The sequence below is a fragment of the Arachis ipaensis genome, chromosome B4 (assembly GCF_059453495.1).
Source record: "Arachis ipaensis isolate K30076 ecotype BB chromosome B4, ASM5945349v1, whole genome shotgun sequence".
Taxonomy (NCBI): Eukaryota; Viridiplantae; Streptophyta; class Magnoliopsida; order Fabales; family Fabaceae; genus Arachis; species Arachis ipaensis.
The window spans coordinates 80,609,321-80,636,496 of record NC_142439.1 but is presented as its reverse complement, the minus strand read 5'-3'; the positions used below and the strand labels follow the sequence as shown (position 1 = coordinate 80,636,496).

Below are 27,176 nucleotides of genomic sequence, written 5' to 3'. Positions count from 1 at the left end.
TTATTTATTTATTTATTTATTTTGAAAATAAAATAAACTAAAATAAAATAAATAAAGATGGGTAAAGATTTTCGAAAAATGAAGAGAGAGAAAGAAGAAAAATGGTTAGGAAGTTTTGAAAAAGATATGATTGAAAGGATTTAATTGGAAAAGATATGATTTGAAAAAGATATGATTTTTAAATTTGATGACTAATTTAATGCTAATTTTTCAAAAATTATGAGTGGAATGAAGAAAAAGATATTTTTTTTATTTTTGAATTTTATGATGAAAGAGAAAAACACATAAAAGACACACAACTTAAAATTTTTGGATCTAATACTCCTTGTTTTCGAAAATTTTGGAGGGAAAACACCAAGGAACACTAAACTTAAAAATTTTAAGATCAAAACACAAGGAAGACTCAAGAACACTTCGAAGAATCACAAGAACAACAAGAACATGAAGTTAGAACACCAAACTTAAAATTTTTAGAAAACCAAAATAAAATTTTCGAAAACCAAAGAAAAATCAACAAGAAAACACCAAACTTAAAGTTTGGCACAAGATTTAATAGAAAAATTATTTTTGAAAAAGAAGATTTTGAAAAGAATGTACCCAATTACCAAGAACATAGACTAACGCTCTAGCCAATTGGGCTGTAAATGTAACACTTGTTTTGAAGAAGTATTTTTAAATAACTAAGAATGAATTTTTTTCGAAAACTAAAGTTTTGAAAAGAAACAAGAAAAACAAGAAAAGAAACAGAACAAGAAAAACTAAAGGTCAAACAAGAAAAATAAACAAGAACAACTTGAAGATGAAGGAAGAACAAAGAACACAAATTTCAAAAATTTTAAAAGAAAATTTTTTTTTTCCTAATCTAAGCAACAAAATAAACTGTCAGTTGTCCAAACTCGAACAATCCCCGGCAACGGCGCCAAAAACTTGGTGCACGAAAATTACTTCACACTATGTAATTCCGCACAACTAACCAGCAAGTGCACTGGGTCGTCTAAGTAATACCTTACGTGAGTAAGGGTCGATCCCACGGAGATTGTTGGCTTGAAGCAAGCTATAGTTATTTTGTTATTCTTAGTCAGGATATCAATTATAATTATCAGTTTGAATTACGAAAGAATAAAAGAGTATGAAATAAATACTTATTATGCAGTAATGGAGAATATGTTGGGGTTTTGGAGATGCTTTGTCTTCTGAATTTCAGCTTTTCTCTTGTATTCCTCTTCCCTCATGCATGCAAAAGTGCAAAGTTCCTTCCATGGCAAGCTGTGTGTTGGTGGATCACCGTTGTCAATGGCTACCATCCGTCCTCTCAGTGAAAAGGGTCCACGTGCGCTGTCACTACACGGTTAATCATCTGTCGGTTCCCACTCATGCTGGAATAGGATCTATTGATCCTTTTGCGTCTATCACTACACCCAACACTCGCGAGTTTGAAACTCATCACAGCCATCCAATCCCAGAATCCTACTCGGAATACCACAGACAAGGTTTAGACTTTCCGGATTCTCATGAATGCCGCCATCAATCTAGCTTATACCACAAAGATTCTGATTAAGGAATCTAAGAGATACTCATTCAATTTGATGTAGAACGGAGGTGGTTGTCAGACACACATTCATGGATTTAGGAAGGTGATGAGTGTCACTGATCATCACCTTCTCTATAATTAAGCATGGATGAATATCTTAGATAGGAACACGCATGTTTCAATGGAAAATAGAAATACTTGCATTAATTCATCGAGACGCTGCAGAGCTCCTTACCCCCAACAATGGGGTTTAGAGACTCATGCTGCCAAAAGGTACAAATTTCAGATCTAAAATGTCAAGAGATACAAAATAAATCTCTAAAAGTTGTTTAAATACTAAACTAGTAACCTAGGTTTACAGAAAATGAGTAAACTATGATAGATAGTGCAAAAATCCACTTTTAGGGCCCACTTAGTGTGTGTTGGGACTGAGACTTAAGCTTCTCACGTGTCTGGGCTGTTTTGTGCGTTCAACGCTAGGTTGTAACCTGTTTCTGGCGTTGAACTCCAACTTGTAACCTGTTTCTGGCGCTGGACGCCAAACTACAACATGGAACTGACGTTGAACGCCAGTTTATGTCGTCTATCCTTGAGCAAAGTATAAACTATTATATATTTCTGGAAAGCCCTGAATGTCTACTTTCCAACGCAATTGGAAGCGTGGCAATTGGACTCCTGTAGCTCCAGAAAATCCATTTCGAGTGCAAAGAGGTCAGAATCCAACAGCATCAGCAGTCCTTTTTCAGCCCGAATCAGATTTTTGCTCAGCTCCCTCAATTTCAGCCAGAAAATACCTGAAATTACAGAAAAATATACAAACTCATAGTAAAGTCCAGAAATATGAATTTTTTCTAGAAACTAATAAAAATATACTAAAAACTTAACTAAAACATCCTAAAAACTACATGAAATTAACCCCAAAAAGCGTATAAAATATCTGCTCATCATCCTTCATAGCCAATAATTGAGCACTTCATTGCAATTCCTTGTGAGACGACCCGGAGTCTAAATACTTCGATTAATTTTCATTGGGATTTGTTATTTGTGACAACCAAAATTTTTTATGTGAGAATTATTTGTTGGTTTGGAGCTATGCTTACAACGAAGTTCTTATTTCTATAAGAGAAATTCTAGACCGACATGACGAATCTCAACATCAAAATGGCGCCGTTGCCAGGGAGTTGCAATGGTGTTATGTTATTGGCTATTGTATATATTGTGAATAGCTTGATTTTTGGTTTGTTTGTTGGTTTTTGCTAGTTGTAGAACTTTGTTTTCTTTATTTCTTGTTAGCCCTTTGTTTTTATTTTCTCTTTCACTATGAATTCTCATCACTTTGGCTATGAGTTTGGTTCAAACTATGTTGTAGAAAATGGAAGCATCAATGAGGATGTGCATCAAGGATTTGGAATTCGAAGGTGGGAGAAGCCCCAAGCTTATGAACAACCTTCTTGGCAACAACCTCCTTCTGAACCAAGCTTGACAAGAGTGCTTAGGGACATGACTATTATCCTCACGGAGATACACAAGAACCAAAGGGCATTCTATGCCACCCGAGCCGTCCAAGCGTCACCCCAACGTAACTACTTTCCAGATTCTTATGGGTATAATTCTAATCCTAATGCATATCAATCTAATGGATGTGGTGACCCTTATTGTGATTGTCAACAACCACCACCACATGCCTATGAACCACCTCCTCAACATGACTTTGAACCACCTTACTCACAAGCCCCCTACCACCAAACACCTCATTATGACCCTAATCCTTATCCACCATACCAACCACCTTATGAACCATATGAACCATATGAAGAACCACCCCAATTCCACCACCAATACCTTTAAGAACCACGACCTCCATACTATTACCAAGATGAATCACCTCCCATGTATGATAACTTTCAACTGCATAATGAATTTCCCTTTTCACCACAACCCTTCATGGAAGAACACCCATATCCATCCATCCAAGAGCAATACGATCCTACTTATACTAGCCAAGTGGAACAAGAGCCAATGGATCATCTCAAGGAAGTAATGGATTGGCTTCAAGCAATAATCTATCAAAAGGAGCAAGAGGAAGCCCAAAAGAATTATGAAGCTATCAAGGCTAACCTTGCCAAAATTAAAGCTAACTTGGACTCATGAGACTCATGCAACAAGCAAAGCATCTCCGCGGATAAAGGTGAGAAATCAACTGAAGAAAGGAGCATGAAGGAGATTTTAGAATCTCAACATGAGGACAAGGAGATGGGGTATGTCTTGCAAAAAGTGGAGAGTGAAGAGATTGTTAGTGAAGAAGAAGTGGTTGAAGAACTAGGCAAAGTTGAGTGAGAGGTGAATTTTAAGCTTGAGAGCACTTCCACACCAAGTGATGTTGTTGATGAATTTATGGAAGTTGTTGAACCTTCTTCCAATGAACTTGAATTTGATGTTAAGGAGGGTGCACAACCTCCTAAGCATACAATGAATGATGAAGAATTGGAAGAAGGTGAGCAAATAACAAATTTTCCTCTTGGAGATGAGCCCACACCAACGCATGATCCTTTGGTATTTGAGGAACCTTCTCCTATTGATATTGAGGTAAATGTTGAGATAAGTTCCACATTACCTCCATGTTGTGACATGAAGAGTGGGAAAGAGTAAGAAGAAGTTGGTGAAGAGGTGGTTGAATGTGAAGAACTTTGTCAAGAGGAAGAGGTTGAAGTTAAAGAAGCTTGCCAAGAGGTGGAGGTAGTCAAGAAAGAGCACAAGGGAGTAGACCTCGCATTGTCCAAGTGTGGGGAGGTCCCCCTTCCCAAGTCACAATCCAACATAACATTCAAGTGGATAAAATTCTTTTCTCTAATCTTTACTTTCCCACTTAAATATGGTTTGATTGAGAATAATGGGCAACTTAGAACTCTTTGTGGAACTAAGAGTAAGAGGGAGATGGTTAGTGGTTGGAAACATCACTCTAAGTTCATAATGGTTGCATCCTCAAGGATGAATAGCAATGGTTGGTGTAAAACCAAATTGCATGGGTCTAAGAGAATGTTTGGAGGTCTAATTGAGAATTCACAAGCCTTGTCACCCAAATTTAACTATGGTAGTCAACGAGAAGATGGGTGCAAGAACAAGGTTTGGGACCCCGGAATCCATTTCAACATTCAACACTCTTGGGGCCTAGTCATCTACCTAAGTTTACTTGAAGGCCTTGTGCACCTAGTTTGGGATCCCGGTAGACATTGGAGATACAAACAATGGTGGGGATTCAAGGATGAAATCAAGCATAAACCACCCTAGCAAGGACCCCCACCAAATGTACAACTTAAGGACTTAAACTAAAAGTGCTAGGTGGGAGACACCCCACCATGGTAAATTCTTTTCATTTTTCCCTTTTGTACATATTGGTAATTAGTTTAATTTCATGTTTTGTTGAGTTTCTTGAGTATAATTGGTAGTTTAGTAGGTTAAATAAGATTTTAGGATGTTTTGGTAGCTGTTTGGAGGTTTGGAAGGCTTGGTTTAGTGCAAGAACTTAGAAAAATTTTGAAAAACAAAGCACCAACCCGCGCGTTCGCGCACCTGGCGCGTACGTGCGCCTCAAGCATTCTCAACCATCCACGTGGACGCGCTATGTACGCGTATGCGTGGATGCAAAAATTTCACCCCCAGCCAAAAACCCGAGAGTTAGGCCTGCACTGTGCGGACATTGGGCCTAAGGCACAAACCAACCCGCACATACGCGCACCTGGCACATACGCGCCGTTGACTCTAATTGCGCAATGCACGCGTATGCACGCTGTGCGCGTGCGCGCCGATAGCGCCACCTACCGCTCTGGTACAAAAACCAGAAAGTTATGCCAATTTTGTGCCTATTTCGTGCCCGCGACTGACGCGCAGGCACACTTCATGCGTCTGCGCCGATCGCCACCTTCATCAAGCACGCGCCCGCGCACTGTGCGCATCCTCGTCGCAAAGAAAAAGAAATTTTTTTCTCATCTTCCATTTCCTTTTGTCTATTGCATTCGCATACTTTTATTCTTCGCATTTTCATTTTGTTTTTATACCCTGTTTTTACTTTATTTTTCTTCGAGTTTCTTATTTTAATAATGGTGTTGAATTCTCTTATTCAATTCTTGAGAATTTCTTGGTTAATCTTGGTGTTTCTTGACTTGTTTGATATTGTTGGGTGATGAAACTTTTAAATCAATACTTAATCTTGTATGGCTCTTATATTCTTTGTGCATTGATATGAACTTGCATGCCTTTCATGACCCACTCTTTCTATTTGAACTTGATGCTTTTGAGTGCTCTTCATGTTTTGACTTTACTCTTGCATCAAGTGTTAGTTAATATGCCTTAGCTTATATTGTTTTCTCACTCACATATTGTAGCAACCATGTAGTAGAGAACCATACTCTTATTTGGCATTAGCCCCCGTCTATGTTCTATTTGCTTTGATATCTTTGTTGTAGGCTTAATTTTCTTTATTTTTCTTTCCTTTTAGCTTGGCCACCGAAAGAGAAAAATGAAAAGCTTCTAAATGGGGCAACAAACAAGTTCATCCGTACAACCTTTTGGAGGAGCTCATCAATTGTAGCAACCCGTCCACCTTGCTCTTCTTTGCATACACTAAGGATGGTGAAAATTTCTAAGTGTGGGGAGGTCGTCCGACCGACCTCCATGGGTAACAACTTCCTTTTTCAACACCAATTCTTAATTTTTTGTCTTTGTTAGTTAGTTGTTGCATTGCACGATAGGTTGCATGTTAGTTATAATTTGTACATAGTTTACTAATTCTTTCTTATTAGGACTACTTAGTTAGGGTGATGATTTCTTTTCCAAGAAAAATTGTTTTTAGGGCACCCTACCAATTTGAAAAAAAAAATTTTGTGTTGAACTTGCTTGAAGAATTTATTTTGGAACATGATTTTTGAGCTAAGAACATAACCATGTGAGTTTTGAGCCTTACAATGTGGATACATCATATAACCACTTATTTTCATTCTTGTGTGCATTGTTCTCTTTCTATGATTGTAATCTTTGATTTGTTTGATTTTTTATGTCCATTATTCCATGTATATATGCATTTATATGATTGAGGCCATCATTTCATATAACTCACTTACCCAAATAGCCTACCTTCATCAACCATTGTTAGCCAACTTTGAGCCTATTTAATCCCTTTTGTTCTTAATGTTAGCACATCACTACCCCTAAGTGAAAAACAATAAATATCCTTAATTTGGATCTTTGATTAGCTTAGGCTAGTGAGAGTGTTTATCATTTGGGTATGAGAAACTTGGACATTGGTTGAGGTAAAAGTGTAATTTTTATTTTTGTTGAAAATATTGGGAATTGGGTACATATTCATGTACTATATGTAAAACCATATGTATTGATACATTTGTATATGCTTTAGAAAAAAAATGATGATAAAGAAAAAGAAAAAGAACATATATATATATAAAAGAGAGAGAGAAAGAAATAAAAAGGGGACAAAAATACCCCAAAGTAAAGTTCAATGAAAATCAATGCATATGGAATGTGAATTAAAGAGAATGCATGAGTATGTGAAAAAGTGGAAATCATGGGTAGCTAGGTTGTGTATTAGAATTGCATAGGTTGTTATATGTGTTTGGTGAGAGCTTAGGTTAATCAAAGATACAAATTTCAAGCTCACTTGACCATATGCATCCTTACCTTTACCCTAGCCCCATTACAACCTATGAATAAGTCCTCATGATGAATGTATGCATGCATTGAATAATTGTTGATTGTTAGATGAAAAACAAATCATGGAAAGCATGATTAGAAGAGAATTGAGTGATCAACCCTATACACTAGAGCGACTAGAGCGGATACACTTCTGGTGAGGGTTCGATGCTCAATTCCTTGTTCCCGGCTTTCATGAGCTTTCTTCTTGCAAGTCTATTTGAACTTCATTTTGATATTTGAATTGGTAGAGTTTGTGAGTCGTCATATGACCTTTGCCCTACTTGCTTATATATGTTCTTGGGGATTGACTTACTTTTAACCAAGTAAGTAGAATCATTTTGCATTTAGTTGCATTCATATAGATAGGTGCATATAGTTTATTTGCATTGAATAAATGTTCATACCCCTTTTCTTGTCCTTCTTTATTCTTAGCATGAGGACATGCTTGGTTTAAGTGTGGGGAGATTTGATAAACCCCAATTTTGTGGTTTATCTTGTGCTTAATTTGGGATATTTTATCACCTTTTGTCACATTTATTCAATGAAATAGTATGGTTTTGCAACTCTTGCTTGATTTGTGCTTAAATGTGAAAACATGCTTTTTAGGCCCTTAAATTGGTGATTTTAATTCACTTTAATTCCATTCGATGCCTTGATGTGTTTGTTGAGTGATTTCAGGTTCATAAGGCAAGTATTGGATGGAAGAAGTGAGGAGAAAAGTATGCAAAGTGGGAGAACTCATGAAGAGATGAAGGAACCGTAAAGCTGTCAAGCCTGACCTCTTCGCACTCAATCAACCATAACTTGAGTTACAGAGGTCCAAATGAGGTGGTTCTAGTTGCGTTGGAAAGCTGACATCCGGAGCTTCAAAATGATATAACGTTTGCCATAGTTTCCTGACATATAGGGGGGCGCACGTGCACTATACGCATGCGCGCCGATGGAGTACGTGGTTCACTAAAGTGAAATCGTGGCCAGCGATTTGCAACTCATTTTGGGCCCAGTCCAACTTATTTATAATGCTATTTTATGCAAAATTCAAGCTTGGGCAAGGGGGGAGCAATTGTTTGTAGTTTTGGCATCATGTAGGTTAGTTTCTAGAGAGAGAAGCTCCCTCTTCTCTCTAGAATTAGGGTTCTTAGGATATTTCCATCTTAGATCTAGGTCAATTTTCATGTTCTCATCTTGTTTCCTTCATAATTCCTTGTTTCTACTACTATATTCTTCTTAGTTCTCTTGTCAATTTTACTTTTATGTCTCTTTTATGTTTATGAATGCTCATGTTGGATTTGGACCTCTTTAATGCAATTTAATGTTTGATGTTCTTTTAATTGTTGAATTGAGTTGTGATCTACTTTCCTTACAATTGATAGTTGTTAGATTTTACTATTTCTTGCACATATACCATACTTTCCATTTGTACCCACCAAGTGTTTGACAAAATGCTTGGTTGGGCTTTAGAGTAGATTTTGAGCATTCTTGGCTTGGGAAGAGTAATTGGGCAATCTTGAGTCATTAATACCCAATTTAGATTGGTGATCTAGAGTTGTTAGTTAATATGATTTCCATTTACTCTAATCTCTTGCTAATTCCATTAGTGAGTTGATTAGGACATTTGGATTGAAGTTAACTAGTCTTGTTTGACTTTCTCTAACGGAAGATATCTTACACCTTCTTTCAACATTAGGGATGACGAAATAAGATAAATTCTTGTTAATTATTGTCATTAGTGACTAGGATGGAAGGCCTATGATCTCAATTTTTGCCATGAACGTCTCTCTTTATTAATTGCTTTCTTTAATTGCTCTCTTTACTTTTCATGCCATTTATTTTGTTGCCCCTTCTCTCAACCAAACCCCCTTTGTTCCTTCATAGCCAATAATTGAGTACTTCATTGCAATTCCTTGTGAGACGACCCGGAGTCTAAATACTTCGGTTAATTTTCATTGGGGTTTGTTATTTGTGTCAACCAAAATTTTTGATGTGAGAATTTTTTGTTTGTTTGGAACTATGCTTACAACGAAGTTCCTGTTTCTATAAGAGAAATTCTAGACCGACACGACGAATCTCAACATCACGTACGCGTGGGCGACGCATACGCGTGGGTGACGCGTACGCGTGGACGATGCGTACGCGTTGCATGGCGAATACAGTTCTCACGCGCGCGTCGCATCCCGTTTTTCATTCCTTTCTCTTTTCTTCTATCTTCTCTCCTTCTTTCTTCCTCCCTTCTTAATTTCTTCTTCTTCATCTCTTTAACTTTTCATCCTTCTTCACTTTCATTCTATTTTACTTAATTTATTTGAATACTTTCATTCATTGCATTTTAATTTTGTGCATATTTTTATTTTTTTTCTAAATTTATTATTTTTTCATTGGTGTTAAATTTTTTTATTTAACTGTTGCATCTTCTCTTGCATTATCTTGGTGCTTCATGACTTATTTTATTCTGATTGGGTAATATTATTTAAATCAATGCTAATCTTTTATGATACTTGTACTCCTCTTGCATTGATATAAACTTACACTGTCTTTCATTACCCACACTCTTCCCCTTTGTTGCAATTTTGTTACTATTGATATGCCATGTGCTTCTACTATTTTCTCACTTGTATGTTGTAGCTACCATGTAATTGAGACTCTCATCATTTGGCATTAACCCAACCATATTTTAAATTGTTTCCTATCTTTATTTTTGGGTTACTTTTCTTCTTTTTCCTCTTCTTTCAGGATGGCCACCGAGGAAGAAAAACAGAAAACGTTTACATGGGTGACAGACAAGTCCATCTGCATAATCTTTGGAGAAAAAATATCAGTTGGAGCTACCCGTTCACTTGTACATCTCTGCATGCACCGAGGACGGTGTAATTTTTAAGTGTGGGAAAGTAACCATATAAGGAAAATTCCAGGAGAACTAGTTGGTTGTGGCCTTTTCTGTGGAGTTGTAGGTTTCGCTCTCTCTGGAACCCTTTGTTGCATATCTCAAACATGAATCTGTTTGTTGCTAAAAGGGATTTTGGAGATAAAGCTATTACCTCAGCATCTGGATTTGAACCAATTAGAAGGAAAAACATCTTTAATTACATAACTCTCAAGAAGAAAAAAAGAAAAATGAAGCTAAAGAAGAAGAACGGAACCTGGGTTACCTGGAAGGTTTCTCTTTTTCTTTGATGGTGGCTGTGTAGAAGTGTCAGATGATATTGGTGGTGGAGTCATGAAGGTTCCAATTTTAGTTCCTGTACCTAAGGAAACACTATTATTACCTTTGTTTGAAGCTGAAGTCAAATTACACATGTTTTCTTCCACTACTACTACTTGTTACTGTTGCTAATTTTGTTGTTGTTGGAATATCAAACTCTTCAAGTGTTAAGGGTTGAGATCAATTAAGGGTTGAGAACTTCAGTGTTCATAGTATAGTAGATTAATCGATTATATGCATACAAGTAGAACCAAAATTCTAAACAAATAGTACTTGTATTTATTCTCTATGCAACCTTGGGACATTAGCAAGAATGCGAGTTACCAGAAAAATATAATAAGGAGATTGACGTTAGAGATTTCTACCAGTAAAGAGATTAATAGAAACAGTTGCGTTGTAGATATAGTCTCTAAACCGACAAAAATCCCTTCGTACAAACGTTTTGGGTGTCACAAGTAACAAACCCCTTTAGAAATTGTTAACCGAGTATTCAAACCTCGGGTCGTCTTCTCAAGGAACTGCGAGGAAGTATGTTCTTATTATTGGCTATAAAGGTTGTAATCGGGGTTTAGAAGATGAGAAGCAAGTAATTTAAATGACAAGTAAAATAAATGGCAATTAAAATAAATAAATACTGTAAGGCAGACTTTTGGCAAGGTAAGAAAAGTTGGAGGTCCAACATAGTTATCTCTCTCAACTATAATGAAAGTTGAATCTAAACTCCACTTGGTCAACCTTTACTAGGGCAAAGGAAAGTCAGGGGACTAATTAAATTGACCTTTGAATCCTATTTATTTCCTAAGAAAAGGTTGGGATTACTTAAGTTCAGCTCAATTAGCAAGATAACGATTATCAATTATGTTGAGTTTAATAACTGTTGAGTTACTTAATTCTTAACCAGGACCAAAAGGGGAAAAAGTAAAATTGCTGGAATAATAAAAATATTCTTAGATGGGAAGCAATGGTAACTTAAATCAAAGAGAACAATCATAAACTGAAAATACCTCAATTATTATTAATTCAAATAACAGTCTGTAACACGGGAGAAATTCATAAATTCACTGATTAATTCAAGTGCTGGAATAAATAAAAGTAAAAGAAAGCTAAAATAAAGAAACGTAAAACCTGGATTGAGAGTCACTCTTAAAACAAGAAGAAATCCTAAATCCTAAAACAAAGAGAGAGAAGATCTCCCTCTCAACTAAATCTAAATCATTGAAAAGTAAAATATGCGAGCTCCCTTTGAATGGATGCATTCCCAAACTTTATAACCTCTGGTCTATGCTGTCTGTACTTGGATCTGGGCTAAAAAGGGCTTCAAAATTCGCTGGGGGTGTATTCTGTAAATTCTGATACGTGGCCTCTGTCACGCGTCCGCGTGGGTCACGCGGTCGCGTCATTAGGAGCTTTTCCTTGCCATGCGATCGCGTCAGTCATGCGACCGCGTCATGTGCGTTCTGCTTAAGGCGCGCGGTCGCATTAGTCATGCGGCCGCGTCGCTGCTGATTCGTGCTTGGCACGCGATCGCGTCATCCATGCGATTGCATGGATATCAGTTTCCTTAAAGCTCCGTTTTGCTTTCTCCTTCCATTTTAGTATGTTTCCTTTTCCATCCTTTAAGTCATTCTGCCTTAGAAAATCTGAAACTACTCAACACACTGATCACGGCATCGAATGGAAATAAAGGTAATTAAAATAATATTTTTCACAATATGACATAATAAGGAGGGGAAAGTAAAACCATGCAATTAATGTGAATAAGCAGGTGAAGGATTGTATAAATCACTCAATTTAAGCACAAAAGAACTCATGAAATATGGGTTTATCAGAGATGGATCCATAGTTCCATACCAAGTATTTACAGATGAAAGCGCTTATATATAGGACTGGAGTGATCAACCTTGAAGCCCATCTCCTCGAACATTCTCAACTAAAGCAGGAGAAAATAAATAAAAATAAATAATACAGTAGTTCTAATTGGTAGATAAAATAAGTTACAGAAGACTAAGATATCAGCAAGTCATACAAAGTTGACCCCATTCATATTACACCTGCTCAAGAAAGCCATCATTGGGACAAACAAATTCATAGCTCTTCCTTAATGATTCAAGGAAATCTGCAGGGGGGTAAAAGATAACATCATATAAGATTGAGAAATGCCAATATTTCAATGGTTCCACTTTCAGAAAATAAGCCCAAATTAGAGAAGACATTCATATTTATATAGATACTGATGATGATATTCACAGTCGCAAAAATAGAAGCTTTCAAAATAACTTGTAATTAAAGTTGAGCATTCTAAAAAGGGAAGTATCACACCTTCGAGAGAGAGATTTTTCGTTCTCATCAAATATGCTGTAATCACTGCCGCACTACAACAAAAAAACCGGAGAAAAAACTAATAATAATAATCAAAATGCTTGATAATCAAAGAAGTCAAGTGCAGTAATAGAGTTGATACTTGATAGTTGATATTGAGGAAAATGGTATCTGAAATCCCGGTGAAAAGAAAGGGGAAAAGAAAAGGGAAAAGTTTGCTGAATATATAGTATTCTTCTTCTTCTTCTCTCTCTCTCTCTCTCTCTCTCTCTCTCTCTCTCTCTCTCTCTCTCTCTCTCTCTCTCTCGATGTATATGAATGAATAAAAGTGATTTGGTTTCACACTAAGCTTAAGGTAGTGGTGATTTTGGCAGTGAGGCAAAGAGACAAGTAGTAGTTTTGGTTTTTATTGAAATGAAGAGATTATATGAGAAGAGAAGTGGAAGAAGCTTAGGAGGAGAAGGAGGATTAGAAAGCTAAGATGAAATATTATGTGAATCAATTCTGCAATATTAGAACACTAAAATATCAGAAAAGAAAAAGAAGAGTGAAGCGATTAAATATCTGCCATGTTTGTTCCTATGCCAAGCCTTCTTCTAGTTTCCTTGGCAATAGCAAGCGATTAAATATCTGCCATGGTACACTAGGAGCATCTTTTGATTTCTCAAGTACTTCCTGTTATATAAAGATATTCAAGCAACAATTATGAATAAAAACTCATTCAACCAAGTTGTAAACTATAAATGTTAATATCCTTTTTTGTCAAACCTGTCTAGCAACCCCCAAAGATCAGAGCCTATGCTCGACAAACTTATCAATAGTTGCATGATCATTTCTCCTCACATCCTCATTGCAGTTGCAGAAGTTCAATATCTAAACCGGGAGAAAAGAACATTGATAAGTCCCCTGCACAAACATAATCCAGCTGGTGCCAATAGCAGAATATTTTTACCTACTCAGGAGCACTTTTGCTGGGTCTATGCCAATTTTCATCAGAATCAATGTAAGTTAGAGCAGTCCTCTTGTCTACAGAATTGAAAGGGAAAAAATAGACCTCCCTGATTCCAGCTCTTGCCTGCAAAATTTACATTAAGATTTAGAAATTCTTACCTTTAAATTCAACATATATTTTTTCCCTTTTAATTTCTTATATTGAAAAATCAATTTAGGAATATATTTACCTCCTTTGGATCAGCAAGCATACCAACAATTGCGGCATCTATAGCATCTTGATTCTCAGTGCTATATAGAAGACCAAGTTAACATGGACACTAGTTTTCAATTGCTGAGACACTGTGATTTTCAATAAAAATCTAAACCCCAAAAAATTCAACCAAAATGAAACTAGTTAATGCATTCAGAAACCTTGATTTCACAAACAAGTTTATAAGAACACAAAATAAAGAAAGCTCATTGAAGTGCACTGTTTGAGGCTTTGTTACACATTTAGTTGCATTGTTATCTTTCTATTTTGAAGGCAGGCCTAATGAGTAATGCAAAAATTTCAAAAGAGGAAGTGTTTATTAGCACTTACGGATCGTTCATAAGCATGAACATGCCCTGCAAACATAACATCAACCTTGTACTTCATAAATCAGGGTTCATACATTACTCTCATTGATTCACCTTCTATATAGTGATAGTTGTAGCTATTATACCAAGGCGAATGCATAAGCACAATCAACCATGGAGTCTCTATCCTGTTAACTTTTGGTAGCTGCTGTTCAAGCCATTTGTATTATGGTGTATATTTCCCTGGAAACAAAAATTGAAGCTTATACATTTAATTCAAGATGTTTACAAACAAATCATAACAACAGGTCAAAAAATATGTATTTGTGAATACCATATGCTGAATATGAGGCCAAGACAATGATGTGTGCCGAGGCTCTCTTGACAGAATACCAGAAGGGTGCGGTACTCTGTGACGCTATATAAGGAACATGATAGTGATGGCAATATGGCTTGAAAGGTACACTTTTACCCTGCAAAATATCATTCACTAGTGTCAAAAACCGACGACGATGATGAATCACACTAAGTTTCTAAACTTCTCAAAACCAAATTAAAACAATTATTACGAGAGAAGCCTTACGATTTCTGGAAAAAAAATCAATTTCATGGTTCCCTACAACCCAAATCCATGGTTGATAAGCAGTACTCCTTTCTACAAACCTTCCCCAAGTGTCCCATCTAACGTTATCGTGATTAGGGTAATTATCCGCATAAGAAAGGTCTCCAACAAACAACACAGTTTGTCCTTTACTTGGGCTCTTTTCATAGTGAGTGAGTGTTTTATTTGAATCATAACTCTAACCATGATCTCTTGTAGATCATTGCCAAATTAATTAATTACAAACATATTGGCATTGATTTCGCACAGTTGAGGAATATAATTAGAGTTAGCAATGAAATTGAAAGAAAGAAAACAGCGATGAAAGATAAAGGAGATTAGGGTTACCTGCATAGCTAAGGCAAGATCGAAGAGAGAAACGCAGCAACACACGAAAAAGAGCAAGCACTAATGGCGAGATCGAAGAGAGAAATGCACATTAGGGTTCGAAGGGAGCGATGCGAGAAAGGCCGACGGAAGGGGTGCGATGAAGAAGAACCAGGAATGCGAGTAAGGCCGATGAAAGTTGAGTGCAATGGAGGTTCGGTGCGACCGTGGTGCAAGGCTGATAACGCCGCCGATGGAGCATTTAGAGGGGATGAATGTGGAGGCACAGAGGTGTGGTGTGAAATGAAGAGGAGAACGTGATCTCCAAATTTTTATTTTAATATTTCTGATGGAATATTTTAAATTACAGACAGATTTTCTATCTGTAATAATTTAATAAAATGCAGTGTATTTTTTTATTTAATTACAGAAGGATTTTCCATCGGTAACTATATCCTACGAAAAAAAATTAATTTTTTTGACAGAATTATTGACGGATTCTTTTTTCCATCTGTAATTTATGCTAATTCATTTTTCTATGTTTCCAACAAAAGATCCCTCGCAAAATCTGTCTGTATTTTTGTGGGATAAAATCTATCGAAAATATCCGTCTGTAATAACTAGTTTTCTAGTAGTGATATAGTTCATATGGACAGTACATTCATGATTCACCGGAATCGATATTTGCTTGCTTAGTTGCTTCCTTGCTCAGTTAGTTAGTTGCTTCATTCAGTCTATTGCTCATTTGCTTTATTGTTTGATAATTGATAATTTTGATATAGTTGGTTTAGTAATTGTGAATTTGTGATTGAATTTGTTTTGATGATGTAATTGATAATTTAGTTTCATTAATTTGTTTGTTAATTATTTTTGTGTATTAAATTATTTTGAATTAAGAATTTTGGGATATTATTAGTTGTTGGCTTGCTACTGTTGCTTGATGGAAATTAATTTTGTTAATTGATCAATTTTGTATTTATAATTTTTAAACTGAACTTTTCAATTTATGTAGAAAATGTGAAGCACTTATGAAGTCAAAACAACATATAAGTGCTGCTATTGAAAAATAATCTGAGCAAGTTAAAAAGAATAATTATCAAATTTACTTCACAGCCATAATTGATTTTATTAGGTTTCTTTTACGATAAGGATTGGCCTTTCGTGGTAATTATGAGATAGATGATTCTGTTAATCAAAAAAATTTTTTGAAACTTCTAAACTTTCTTGCTGAATATAATGAAGAGATTGATCATGCTTTAAAAAATGCTCGTGAAAATTTTAAACTAAGAGCACCATCAATTCAAAAAGACATTGTAAAAGCTGCTGCAAGTGAAATGACAAAAGTTATTGTCAATGATCTTGGGGATGAATTGTTTGCTGTTTTGGTTGATGAAGTCTGCCACATTTTTATTAAGAAGCAAATGTGAGTTGTTTAAGGTATGTGAATAGAGAAGGGCAAGTTAGGGAGCATTGTTTTGGTCTTGTTCATGTTTCTAATACTAATACTTTATCTCTAAAATTAGTATTGGAGTCGTTATTAGAAACATATAATTTAAGTTTATCAAGAATACGTGCTCAAGGATATGATGGTGCAAGTAATATGCAAGGAGAAATTAATGGTTTAAAAATTTTGATATTGAAAGAAAATTCTTATGCTTTTTATGTACATTGCTTTACCCACAAACTTCAGTTAGATCTTTTAACGGTTGCAAAAAAACAAGTTAAAATTGCTTTACTTTTTAATTTGTTAATCAATTTGTGCAATGTTGTTGGAGTTTCGTGTAAACGAAGAGATATGCTTCGTGATAGTCAGATGACTAAGACAATTGAAGCATTACAAAGTGAAAAAATTTCTAGTGGATGTGGTTTGAATCAAGAAATAGTTTTGAAAAGAGTTGGAGACACTAGATTAGGTTCACACTATAAAACTATACATAGATTAATTTTTTGTTTCCTTCCGTGGTTAATGTTCTTAAATATGTTAAGTAAGATGGAAATAATTTAGAACAAAGAGTTGAAGCATATCATTTATTGAATGTCATTCAATCCTTTGAATTCATTTTCAACTTGCACTTGATGAAAAATATCTTGAGAGTTACTAATGAATTATCTCAAGTGTTACAAAGGAATGATCAAGACATTGTAAATGCTATGACATTGAAAGTGTCTAAGCAATGGTTGCAAACTATAAGAGATGATGGTTGGTCTCTTTTACTTGACGAAGTCTCATTGTTTTGTGGCAAACATAATATTATAGTTCCAAAAATAGATGATATATTTATGTCACTAAGAAAGATCAAGACGCAAAACTCAAATGATCTCAAATTTGCATCATTTTTAAGTTGAGATATTCTATCAAGTAGTTAGCAGAAAATTTCAGGAACTCAACAATCGTTTTACATAAGTGAATACTCAATTGCTTCTTTGTATAGTTTGCCTGAATCCTAGCACTCATTTCTTGCGTTTGATAAGGAGAAGTTGATCCAGTTAGCTCAATTCTATCCATTAGAATTTTCTTCTATTCAACTTTTAGCACTTGATAGTCAACTTGAAAACTTCATATTTTCTTCTACTCAACTTTTAGCACTTGATAGTCAACTTGAAAACTTCATATTAGATGTCTGTTCTGATAATCAATTCTCAAACTTAAATGGGATTGATCGATGCTCTTTCTCAAAAATTGGTTGAGACTTGAAAAAATATTGTTTATCCATTAGTGTTTTTTCTGTTGAAGTTAGTTTTAGTTTTGTCTGTAATAATTACATCAGTTGAAAAAAAATTTTCTGTTATGAACATCATAAAGAGTTGGCTTCGCAACCGTATTGAAGATAAATTTTTAAATAATTATTTAATGACATATATAAAAAAAAATATTTAATTGTATTGACCATAAAAAAATTATTCAATCTTTTCAAAATATAAAATCCCAAAAAATAAAATTTTAAATTATTTATTATTTTATTATTTTAATTTATTAGTTAAATAATTCAAAGAATAATTATATTTTATAATATTATAATATAATGATAAAAATTACGGTTATATTATATATATTTTGTCCTTACGAATAAAATTTTTTAAATGTATTATTGACTATATCTTCTCTCTTGTTTAAATGTGGACGTCAAAATATTTTACTATCCTAATAAATAGATTAAATATTTCAATTTTAAATATTTGACTTTATATTCAGATTCAAATCTAATTTTAGATAATAATTTAGAACAATAGTATAAATATATAGATTATTATTATTATTATTATTATTATTATTTCATACTTCAGACAGCAAAAATATGTTGATGCCCAAGATAACAAATATGAACATATTTTTCTTAAAGATTGAGTAAAACTTATCTGGTACTTATCCTAACAATAAAATTAAAATGAAATTTTTCTTGAATTGCAATTTTAAAAATAATAAAAAATGAAACAAAATTCCCATGAGTGATGGTGTGCGATCTCTATTCTCTAGTAAGAGTTTCCTTTCTAATAAAGACTGTGGCACCGTTTGGACTCACCATTCAGGTATAGGAACGTATGTATGGCTGCAGGCACAAATTCCGGAGGTAGAGCGCCTCAACAAAACAAGCGGCAACTCTAAAAACCAAAACTGCTTTTCTCTCTCTCTCTAAAAACCCACCAAACCAACCCCTTTCTCTGTCTCTCTCTTCACTTCAGTTGTTTTTTGCTTAGTGAGAAAACGGAAAACCATCATTTGAACTTATCTAAGAAAGAGAAAAGTCGATAAATTTAATTCAATTTAATTTAATTTAATTTAAATTAAAAAAAAAGGGTTTAGACAATATTAAAAGTGAAACTTCCCAGAACAAACCAGAATACACCCATCGGTGGTGGAATCATCATAAGGGTTATTAAAGGTTTCAAGAGTCAATTTAAAGCATGTGCCTTGTCTCAGAAAAAAATGGTCATGTTCTTATTAACCCTTTTTTGATTGGCTTCCTGGGTTTGTTGAAGAATCTCTCCATCTCTCTCTCACTCTTTTGTAACATTCATCACTCACATACATCTCTTTTTTTGTTGAATTTAATGTGTTTTCTTTCATCTTGTAATAAGTTGTATCCACCATAACTAGATATAGAAGTTCTTTTTCAAGTTTTTTGTGTTTTCTGCTATACTATTCCTTCATTTTCTCTGCGATTTGAGTTTGAGTTGCATGTGTATGTGTTCTTCTGCTGTTGTAGAAGAATTTTACTTAGTTGTTAAAGAGTTCTGATAGCGAAACACACAATTGAGAATAAATATTAATTAAGAAGATATTTTTACAAAGAAAGTCGCTTTCTTTGAAGGTAACAGAAAGGGTTCGTTTTTGTGATGGTCTTCAATTACTATATTATTTCTTTTTATGTTATATATAGCCAACTTGATATCCCACCTTGTGGATTGTGTTGATGTATAGAAATAGAAGAACCAGATGCTTTATGTTGCTTCTCTTCATAGGATTTTGAAAGCAAAAGCGGGCCCTTATCTTCTTTGCTTCCTTAACTAGAAACAACACTATACTACACCAGATCTCTTCCCATATCTTGCACTTATCCGTACACAGAGGCAAAGAAAAAAAAGAGAGAAAGAATTAAATAAATAAAAATATCAATCTCTCTCCCCCTTCATACCATACCATACCCCTTTTTTATCCATTTTTTTCTTTGTCTCTCTCTCTATATATATTATATTTCCCTTTCCCTAAACATACACCACACAATAAGCAAGCCATCATAACTCAAAGATCTTCAAGTTTAACCTTTTTTGTGTAGTTAAAATTTCTTCTTAGTCCTTTTCTTTTTCCCCCCTTTTTTTCTCCTTCACAAAGATCTAGTTTTGTGGGAGTTCAAGGTTTGGATCTGCATGCAAGGGTGGCAAAAACGGAAACAGTAGACCCTATTCTTGGTTTTGGAGCCATGGATCATCATCACCACAACAATCATAATCATCATGATGCAGAGATTTATGCAGATGCTGATGATGCAGATAAAGATTTGTGGCTCAACACAACAACAGAACAAGAAGATTTACTTGTTGGGGATGTGAAAACAGATGCATCTATGTTCTACGACGAGTTCCCTCCTCTCCCAGATTTCCCATGCATGTCTTCATCATCGTCTTCGTCTTCAACTCCAACACTTCCATTGAAGAATCTAGCATGCTCAACCACCTCGACCACAACGGCTACCGCAGCAACCTCTTCGTCTTCGTCGTCTGCTTCTTCTTGGGCAGTTCTGAAGCCAGAAGCGGAGGATAATAACAACGGAGAATGGAACTGCAGTAATAAACAGCAACTTTACATGCAACATCATGATCCACTGGACGCAACGGGAGCGTTGTCCTCAACAGCTTCCATGGAGATTTCACAGCCAAAGTTTCCCGATCAAGGTGGGTTTGACGGTGTTGTTGGTGACGTTGATTGCATGGATGATGTGATGGACACTTTTGGGTACATGGAGCTTCTAGAAGCCAACGAGTTCTTTGACCCTTCGTCTATCTTCCAAGGCGAAGAGAATCCCTTAGCGGAATTCACACAAGAGGATCAGGTTTTGCCACAGCAAGAAGAACAACAGCAGCAAGAAAAACCTGCAGTAGTTCATAATCAAAATGATCTTATTGTTCTTAGACCACAGCAAGAAGCAGTAGTGGAAGGTGTTAGTAACAATAATTATCAACAGCTTCTTGGGTTGTGGGAAGCCAGTAACAATAACGATGCAGAGATCCAAGGAGATGGTGGTGGTGGTGGTGCAATTGCGGATGATGAAATGAGCATGGTGTTCCTGGAATGGCTGAAGTCGAACAAGGATAGCGTATCCGCGAGCGATTTGAGGAGCGTGAAGCTTAAGAAGTCGACAATAGAGAGTGCTGCTATGCGATTGGGCGGTGGAAAAGAAGCTATGAAGCAATTGTTGAAGCTGATTCTTGAATGGGTTCAAACCAGCCACCTTCAGAGTAGAAGGCGCAAGGAAAATAATAACGATAACACAGTGGCAAACCCTTTCACGGAACAGTTTCAAAATCCGATTCATCAGAACAACCCAAATGCTTCGAGTTCTTTTGCCATTGAACCAAACACATGTTTCACCCAGCACCAACCATGGATGGATCAAGTGCCTCTAATGGCAGCCGCTCCTCCGTCTCAGTCTCAGCCTCAGCCGCAATTTCAACAACCCACGATTGGGTATGTTGGCGACCCTTACACAAACGGTGCCTCTGCAAACACCATCAATGGCAGCAATAATTTTCAGGCTGGTAATGAATACCATATGCTGGAATCGGCGAACTCATGGCCTCCTTCTCAATACACTGTTACTCCTTACTATACCCAGCCATTTGGGGACCATAGTTTTCAACCTCCGGCCGCTGGTGGCTTCGGTAACCAGTACCCTTATCAGTTTTTCCATGGACCTGGTGATGGATTGATAAGATTAGGACCCTCAGCTACAAAAGAAGCGAGGAAGAAGCGGATGGCGAGGCAGAGAAGGCTTTCCTCTCATTCTAGGCATCATATTAATCTACAGAGTCAGGGTTCTGATCCAAATACAAGATTGGGTGTTGGTGGTGAAAATTGCACTGGTGTTGTATCTGCAGCTCCGGCTAATTGGGTGTATTGGCCAACTATGGCTGGTGCTGTTGCTTCCGTTGCGCCCGTGGCTCCCGCGGAACCGTCGGCTGTGGTGGATAAACCTGCCATGCAGACACAGAATTATCATCATCAGGGTAGGCTCTCATCTGATAGGAGACAGGTTGGTGGATCTTATTAGTCCTTACTAATATTTTGATTTGCATTGGTAAGTTAATCTTAGATGTTTTGTGTGGTTAATGTACGACCTATGAGTGTGTGTAAGAATGTCGTTTGATGCCTATGATATATATCATATTAATGTTGACTAGTTTTTTCAATTTGGTTAATGAGTGATTAATGATGATGTAGCTTGTTTTGGTTTTTGTATCATTTTCCGTATATTTTTTATAAGACCGGGGGGATTTAGTGTTTTGATTTACAAAATGTTTGGGAAAGAATAGAAATCGGCTAAAAGTTACTATATTTTGCTTTATTAATTATCACAGAAATAAATGAGTAATATTAAATATAATAAGTCTAAATTATAGATGTTATATGCATGAAATTGTAGATGTTAATTTTAATTTTGGATTATTTTCTCTCTAGCATTGCTGATTGATTATAGATGTTCCATGTTTCATTGGTAGGGTTGGAAGTCGGAGAAGAACTTACGGTTCCTTTTACAAAAGGTGTTGAAGCAAAGCGATGTTGGGAGTCTGGGAAGAATTGTTCTGCCAAAAGTAATCATTCATTCCTTTTTTTTTTACCCTGGAGTATTTAGTAACGAAAAAACTATTAGTAATAAATTTTGTTACTTTTGGTTTTATTAATGTACTCTACAAAAAATAAGTGTTAAATAAGGTAACTTTAGGCTGTTTGGACGACTTTTTTTTCCTCACCAGCATTATTGTTTTTATCCTTTTAGATTTCTTTTATTAAATCGTTGCTCTTTGATCATTATACTCCAATTCGCAAATAGTGCAAGGTATTTTGTTAAAAATAATTACAGATATTGAGAAATCCATAATTATACAAATATATAAATTGTTTAGACTAATTTAGCCTTTGATTTTGTTAGACGAAAATATTTGGTAACAAAAAAAATTTAGCCAAAATAAATAAGAACTTGCCTTATTTAGTATTCTTAAAAGAAAATGCTAAAACATTCTTAAACAAATAAAATGACTTGTATTATTGTGCAAAGTTTTGGATAAGTTAATTATATTATTGGATCGAAGAAACATAATGCTTATCTTAAAGAAAATCCCATACATTTGTAATAATTTCATGTGCAATCTGATTGTGTAAACAAATTTAAAAATCCCATATGTATGATGTAATAATTTGATTTCTCATTTGGTTGTGTAAAAAATGTAATCAGAAAGAGGCAGAAACACATCTACCAGAACTAGAGGCAAGGGATGGAATCACTATAACAATGGAAGATATTGGCACCTCTCGTGTTTGGAATATGCGCTATAGGTATTCCGAGACTTCATTGTCTAATTTTGACATTTCATTTGTCTTGTTTTTATCTTTATGATTCATTGAAACTAAATTTTCTCTTTTCTTGAATTGTTTCTCCTTGGAGCATCAGATACTGGCCAAACAATAAAAGCAGGATGTATTTGCTAGAGAACACAGGTTGGTTCCATTTCTATGATTTTGGCTTATACTTGCTAATATTCTTTTGGGTAAAGTACTAAATTGGTCCCTCGTTTGGGCGTAATCCTGTGTTGGTCTTTAAAGTTTAAAGTGTCATTTTTGAATCCAAAAAGGTTTCATTTAGCTTTAATGTAGTCCTGTTGTGAGGTCAAAGTTAAATAATTAACGGAATGTCTTACATGACAGTAGTATAAGAACAAGATCCATAATTTGGAGAACAAGTACAAGCTCCAGAGATACAAAATCAACTATGAATGCATCGATACATTTATTTATCATTTTTCTTACAATATAAATGAAATATTTTCTATTGAACTAAGGAGAATGATAAATAAATGTATTAATGCATCAGCGGTTAATTTTGTGCCTTTGGAGCTTGTACTAGTTCTCCAAATTATCGAACTTGTTTTTGTACGGTTGTCATATAGAATATTTTGTTAATTATTTAATTTTGACCTCACGGTGAGACTAAATTGAAGCTAAATGAAACTTTTTCGGATTCAAATAAGACACTTTAAACCTTAAGGACCAAAATAGGATTATACTCAAACGTAGGAGACCAGTAGGAGACCAATTTAGTACTTTATCCAATTCTTTTTTATTGGCTTTCAATTTTCATCCTTTTTGTTTGGTAATTAGAAATTTTATTTTTAACATTGCTGGGTGTTTGAATTTATAGAGAGAAAAAGAAAAGGTAAATATAGTGAAAAGAATAAAATTTACTTTTAATAAAAAATTCAAAAAACTGAATATTAAACAAGTATAAAGTAAATTTACAAAATGCATTTTCGTAAAGAAACTAGAGAAGCTAAGTTTTTATGATAAATTTCAACCATATTTTTTATTACTTACCTTCTCATTTACTCACACGCATCAAAATGCCAAACACACTATTTATTTCTCTCTTGGCTTCCAATAGAACCATTACTTGCTTTGAATATTCTTTCTATCTGCTTTTTGACGAATTTTTTTCGTAGGATCTTGGATGATCTTGGATGTTACGTAGCTTCGAATGTATATATATAGTATATATGAATGTTTATATGACAAGTTAATGAAATTTCTACCAATAAATAGTTAGCTCCCTAATTAAATTATTTCGTCATTATCATTGATGGCGGTGTTGCCCAAGCAAAGGCAGTCGTAATGATTTATATACATATTTTCTCCGAGTCAACTTTTAATTAGTCAATATTAGGATTTAGGCTTAAGGATTTATATTTTGAAGTCTAGAATTTAACATAACTGATATTGACGGAATAAGAAAGTCTCGTAGCATTCTCTTTTGCTACTTTTCTCTTCTTGGTTTTCCCTTAGTTTTCACATTGTCAGGATAGTTCCCACGATTTTCACACTAAAGTAAGTCCTCGTTACTAGCTATTAGGGTTTTAATGTATTCATTAAATTTTTCAGGTGATTTTGTTAAAGCCAATGGACTCCAAGAGGGAGATTTCATAGTGATATATTCAGATGTGAAGTGTGGAAAATTTGTAAGACCCTCCTCTTGGTCAATAATTTTTATAGATTGTTTCTAATCCAATTGCGTAGATTGATGTCTGAAATATATATCATTGTGCCAATAATTATTTTCTTGAAGAAAGCTGATATATAATTTAATTGGTGGGGAATATCAATGATAATAAATAGTTTTGCTAACAGATGATAAGAGGAGTTAAAGTAAGGCAACAAGAAGGGGCGAAAGCAGAGGGCAAGAAAACAGGAAAATCTCATAAAAACCAGCATGGGAACAATGCGGTGCCTACAGCTGGTGAACCTCATACGAATGCCACGTCATCATCCACTCATCAAGAAAATGAAAAATAGAGTATATAATAATAAAATAATAATATTATATTATAGTGTAGTAGAATAAAAGGGACTACTCTGAATACCATGCACATCATCAGTTCAGTTTTCCTTCATGGACGAACGAAGCTTGGATAGCCAAAGCAACGGTTGAGATTCTTTTGTGGTTGATTTTTGTGGATTTTTTACCCTAAGATGTCTCTGGCCCTGGTAGTTTTTTCCTGTCCTATTTCTCGAGTGCATAAATGGAAACCGCTGCACAGTGCCCACAGATTTGTTCTGGATTTTGGGCATATATGTATGTGCTATGTGGTGTCCATTTACTATGTGAAGTTGTATTTTGTTTTGGTGTGATGGTGATGTATATGTATCGAATTCGAGAAGATTGTATGACTTCCATTTATTTATAACTTTTATTGGGATAATTTACAATTTAAGTTGCATACAAAATGAATAGTGCTTTTTGTATATGATTGTGTCATTTAAACGGGGACATTAAATTTGTATAAGATTTAAATTTTTTTTGTATTTTTTAAATTAAATATTAATATTAACTTTTTGAAATAGCTTAGGTACCAAAGCAATTACCCCTCTTGGTTTTATGTGGAATAATACAGGTAGTGTTCTACTTTAGGCCGTGTTTGGTTGCTGTTTTTGTCTCTTTAAGACATGGATGGACACGACCACGCGATACAGGCTATAGAGACACTAAATATGTGTACCATTAAATAAGTGAGGCACATACGTTATTTATGAGATATTAATTTTTTACATTTTTATCTCACTTTTATAATTTTAAATTTATCCTCCCAAATCCATGTTCCTCCGGTTCCTCTCGTGCATCTTCCACCTCTTTCTCTCTCCGCAACTCATTTTATTTTCAATAGTTTACCATTTTTCATTCTCCCTGTTCATCTTTCCTTTTCATTCTTTGCTATCCATGGTTGTCACTCTTTCTCTTTTTCTTCGTGGTGCCCCATCACCTCTCTTTCTCCTTCTCTTCGTAGCTCCTGTCTTTTTCTCATTCTGTCTTTGGCCACTATGTCTTCTCTTTCTGATATAGAATTTTACAAAACCATAATTCAGTAAGTGTATCATCGAATCGTATCAAGTAATGTCATGGTGAGTGGGTTATCGTTTCCACGTCCCTCTTTTTCTTCATGGTGCCCACCACCTCTCTCCCTCTTCCTCTTCGTGGCCCTGCCTTTCTCTCTTTTTGTCTTTGACCGCTGTGTCTTCTCTCTCTCATGCAGAATTTTGTAAAACCACAACTCGTCAAGTGCATTATTGAATCGTATCAAATAATGCCATGGTGAGTGGGTTATCGTTCCCACGAGAATTAATGGATTAACCAAGCGATTAGTTAACTGATTATTCTAGTCAGACAATAAAAAACTTAAGTTGAAATTTTCTGAATATTAAAACAACAATGTAAAAGAAGTAAGCAGTAATTGAGTAGAAAGAGTAATAAAATTAAAGCGTTAAGATTTCAAAGATATTGAAACTTCAGAACAAATGTTTTTTACTGTCCACCTAATCATGCAGAGATGTTTCTATGGTAAATGATACTTAATCAAATCTCAATTTCTCATCATCTTAACAAATGTTCAATTCCTTAAACAATCTGTTATGATAAGAGGTTAAGCATGATATCCAGTTTAACATCGCATAATTCTTCAAGATTAATTCCGGTTTGATTAGATGTCATTTATCAAAATCAATTTCAAAACTTATAGAATTATGAGAAAAGGTTTCAAACACATATTTAGTTAATCATCTTTTCCATGTTTGAAAAAAACTGAATCAGATTTGAGTTATTTTCTAATATACCCAAGTCCTTATAATGAAGAACAGAAACCAATTCTTAGAAAACAGCAATGCAATAATTAAAGATAGAAAAGTAATAACATTAATTCATCAAAAATCAATAGAGTTTCTAACC

The 27,176-nt window shown here is 35.0% G+C and overlaps 1 protein-coding gene and 1 pseudogene across 2 annotated transcripts; one reads left to right on the top strand and one right to left on the bottom strand.

The window, feature by feature from the left end:
* Positions 1-13,707: 13,707 nt before the first annotated feature.
* On the bottom strand, positions 13,708-15,222 carry LOC107636555 (purple acid phosphatase-like; annotated as a pseudogene).
* Positions 15,223-18,721: 3,499 nt separating this feature from the next.
* ABI3 (AP2/B3-like transcriptional factor family protein) lies at positions 18,722-25,684 on the top strand. Of its 2 annotated transcripts, none has more exons than XM_016342836.3 (6): positions 18,722-21,944; positions 22,411-22,503; positions 23,145-23,245; positions 23,361-23,407; positions 24,842-24,918; positions 25,088-25,684. In XM_016342836.3, the coding sequence occupies exons 1-6, from the start codon at positions 20,115-20,117 to the stop codon at positions 25,250-25,252; spliced, it is 2,313 nt and encodes a 770-aa protein (XP_016198322.1). In that variant the 5' UTR covers positions 18,722-20,114; the 3' UTR covers positions 25,253-25,684. The 2 variants fall into 2 exon arrangements, with proteins under 2 accessions (XP_016198322.1, XP_016198320.1); XM_016342834.3 differs by having other exon boundaries at positions 23,355-23,407.
* The last annotated feature ends 1,492 nt before the right edge of the window (positions 25,685-27,176 follow it).

Bases quoted from the DNA above. Each gene is read 5' to 3' on its own strand.
- ABI3 (XM_016342834.3), top strand. From the start codon at position 20,115: ATGGATCATCATCACCACAACAATCATAATCATCATGATGCAGAGATT. The intron at 23,408-24,841 runs GTTGGTTCCATT...TAAATTTTTCAG, and splicing joins GTATTTGCTAGAGAACACAG to GTGATTTTGTTAAAGCCAAT. The intron at 24,919-25,087 runs GTAAGACCCTCC...TTTTGCTAACAG, and splicing joins ATGTGAAGTGTGGAAAATTT to ATGATAAGAGGAGTTAAAGT.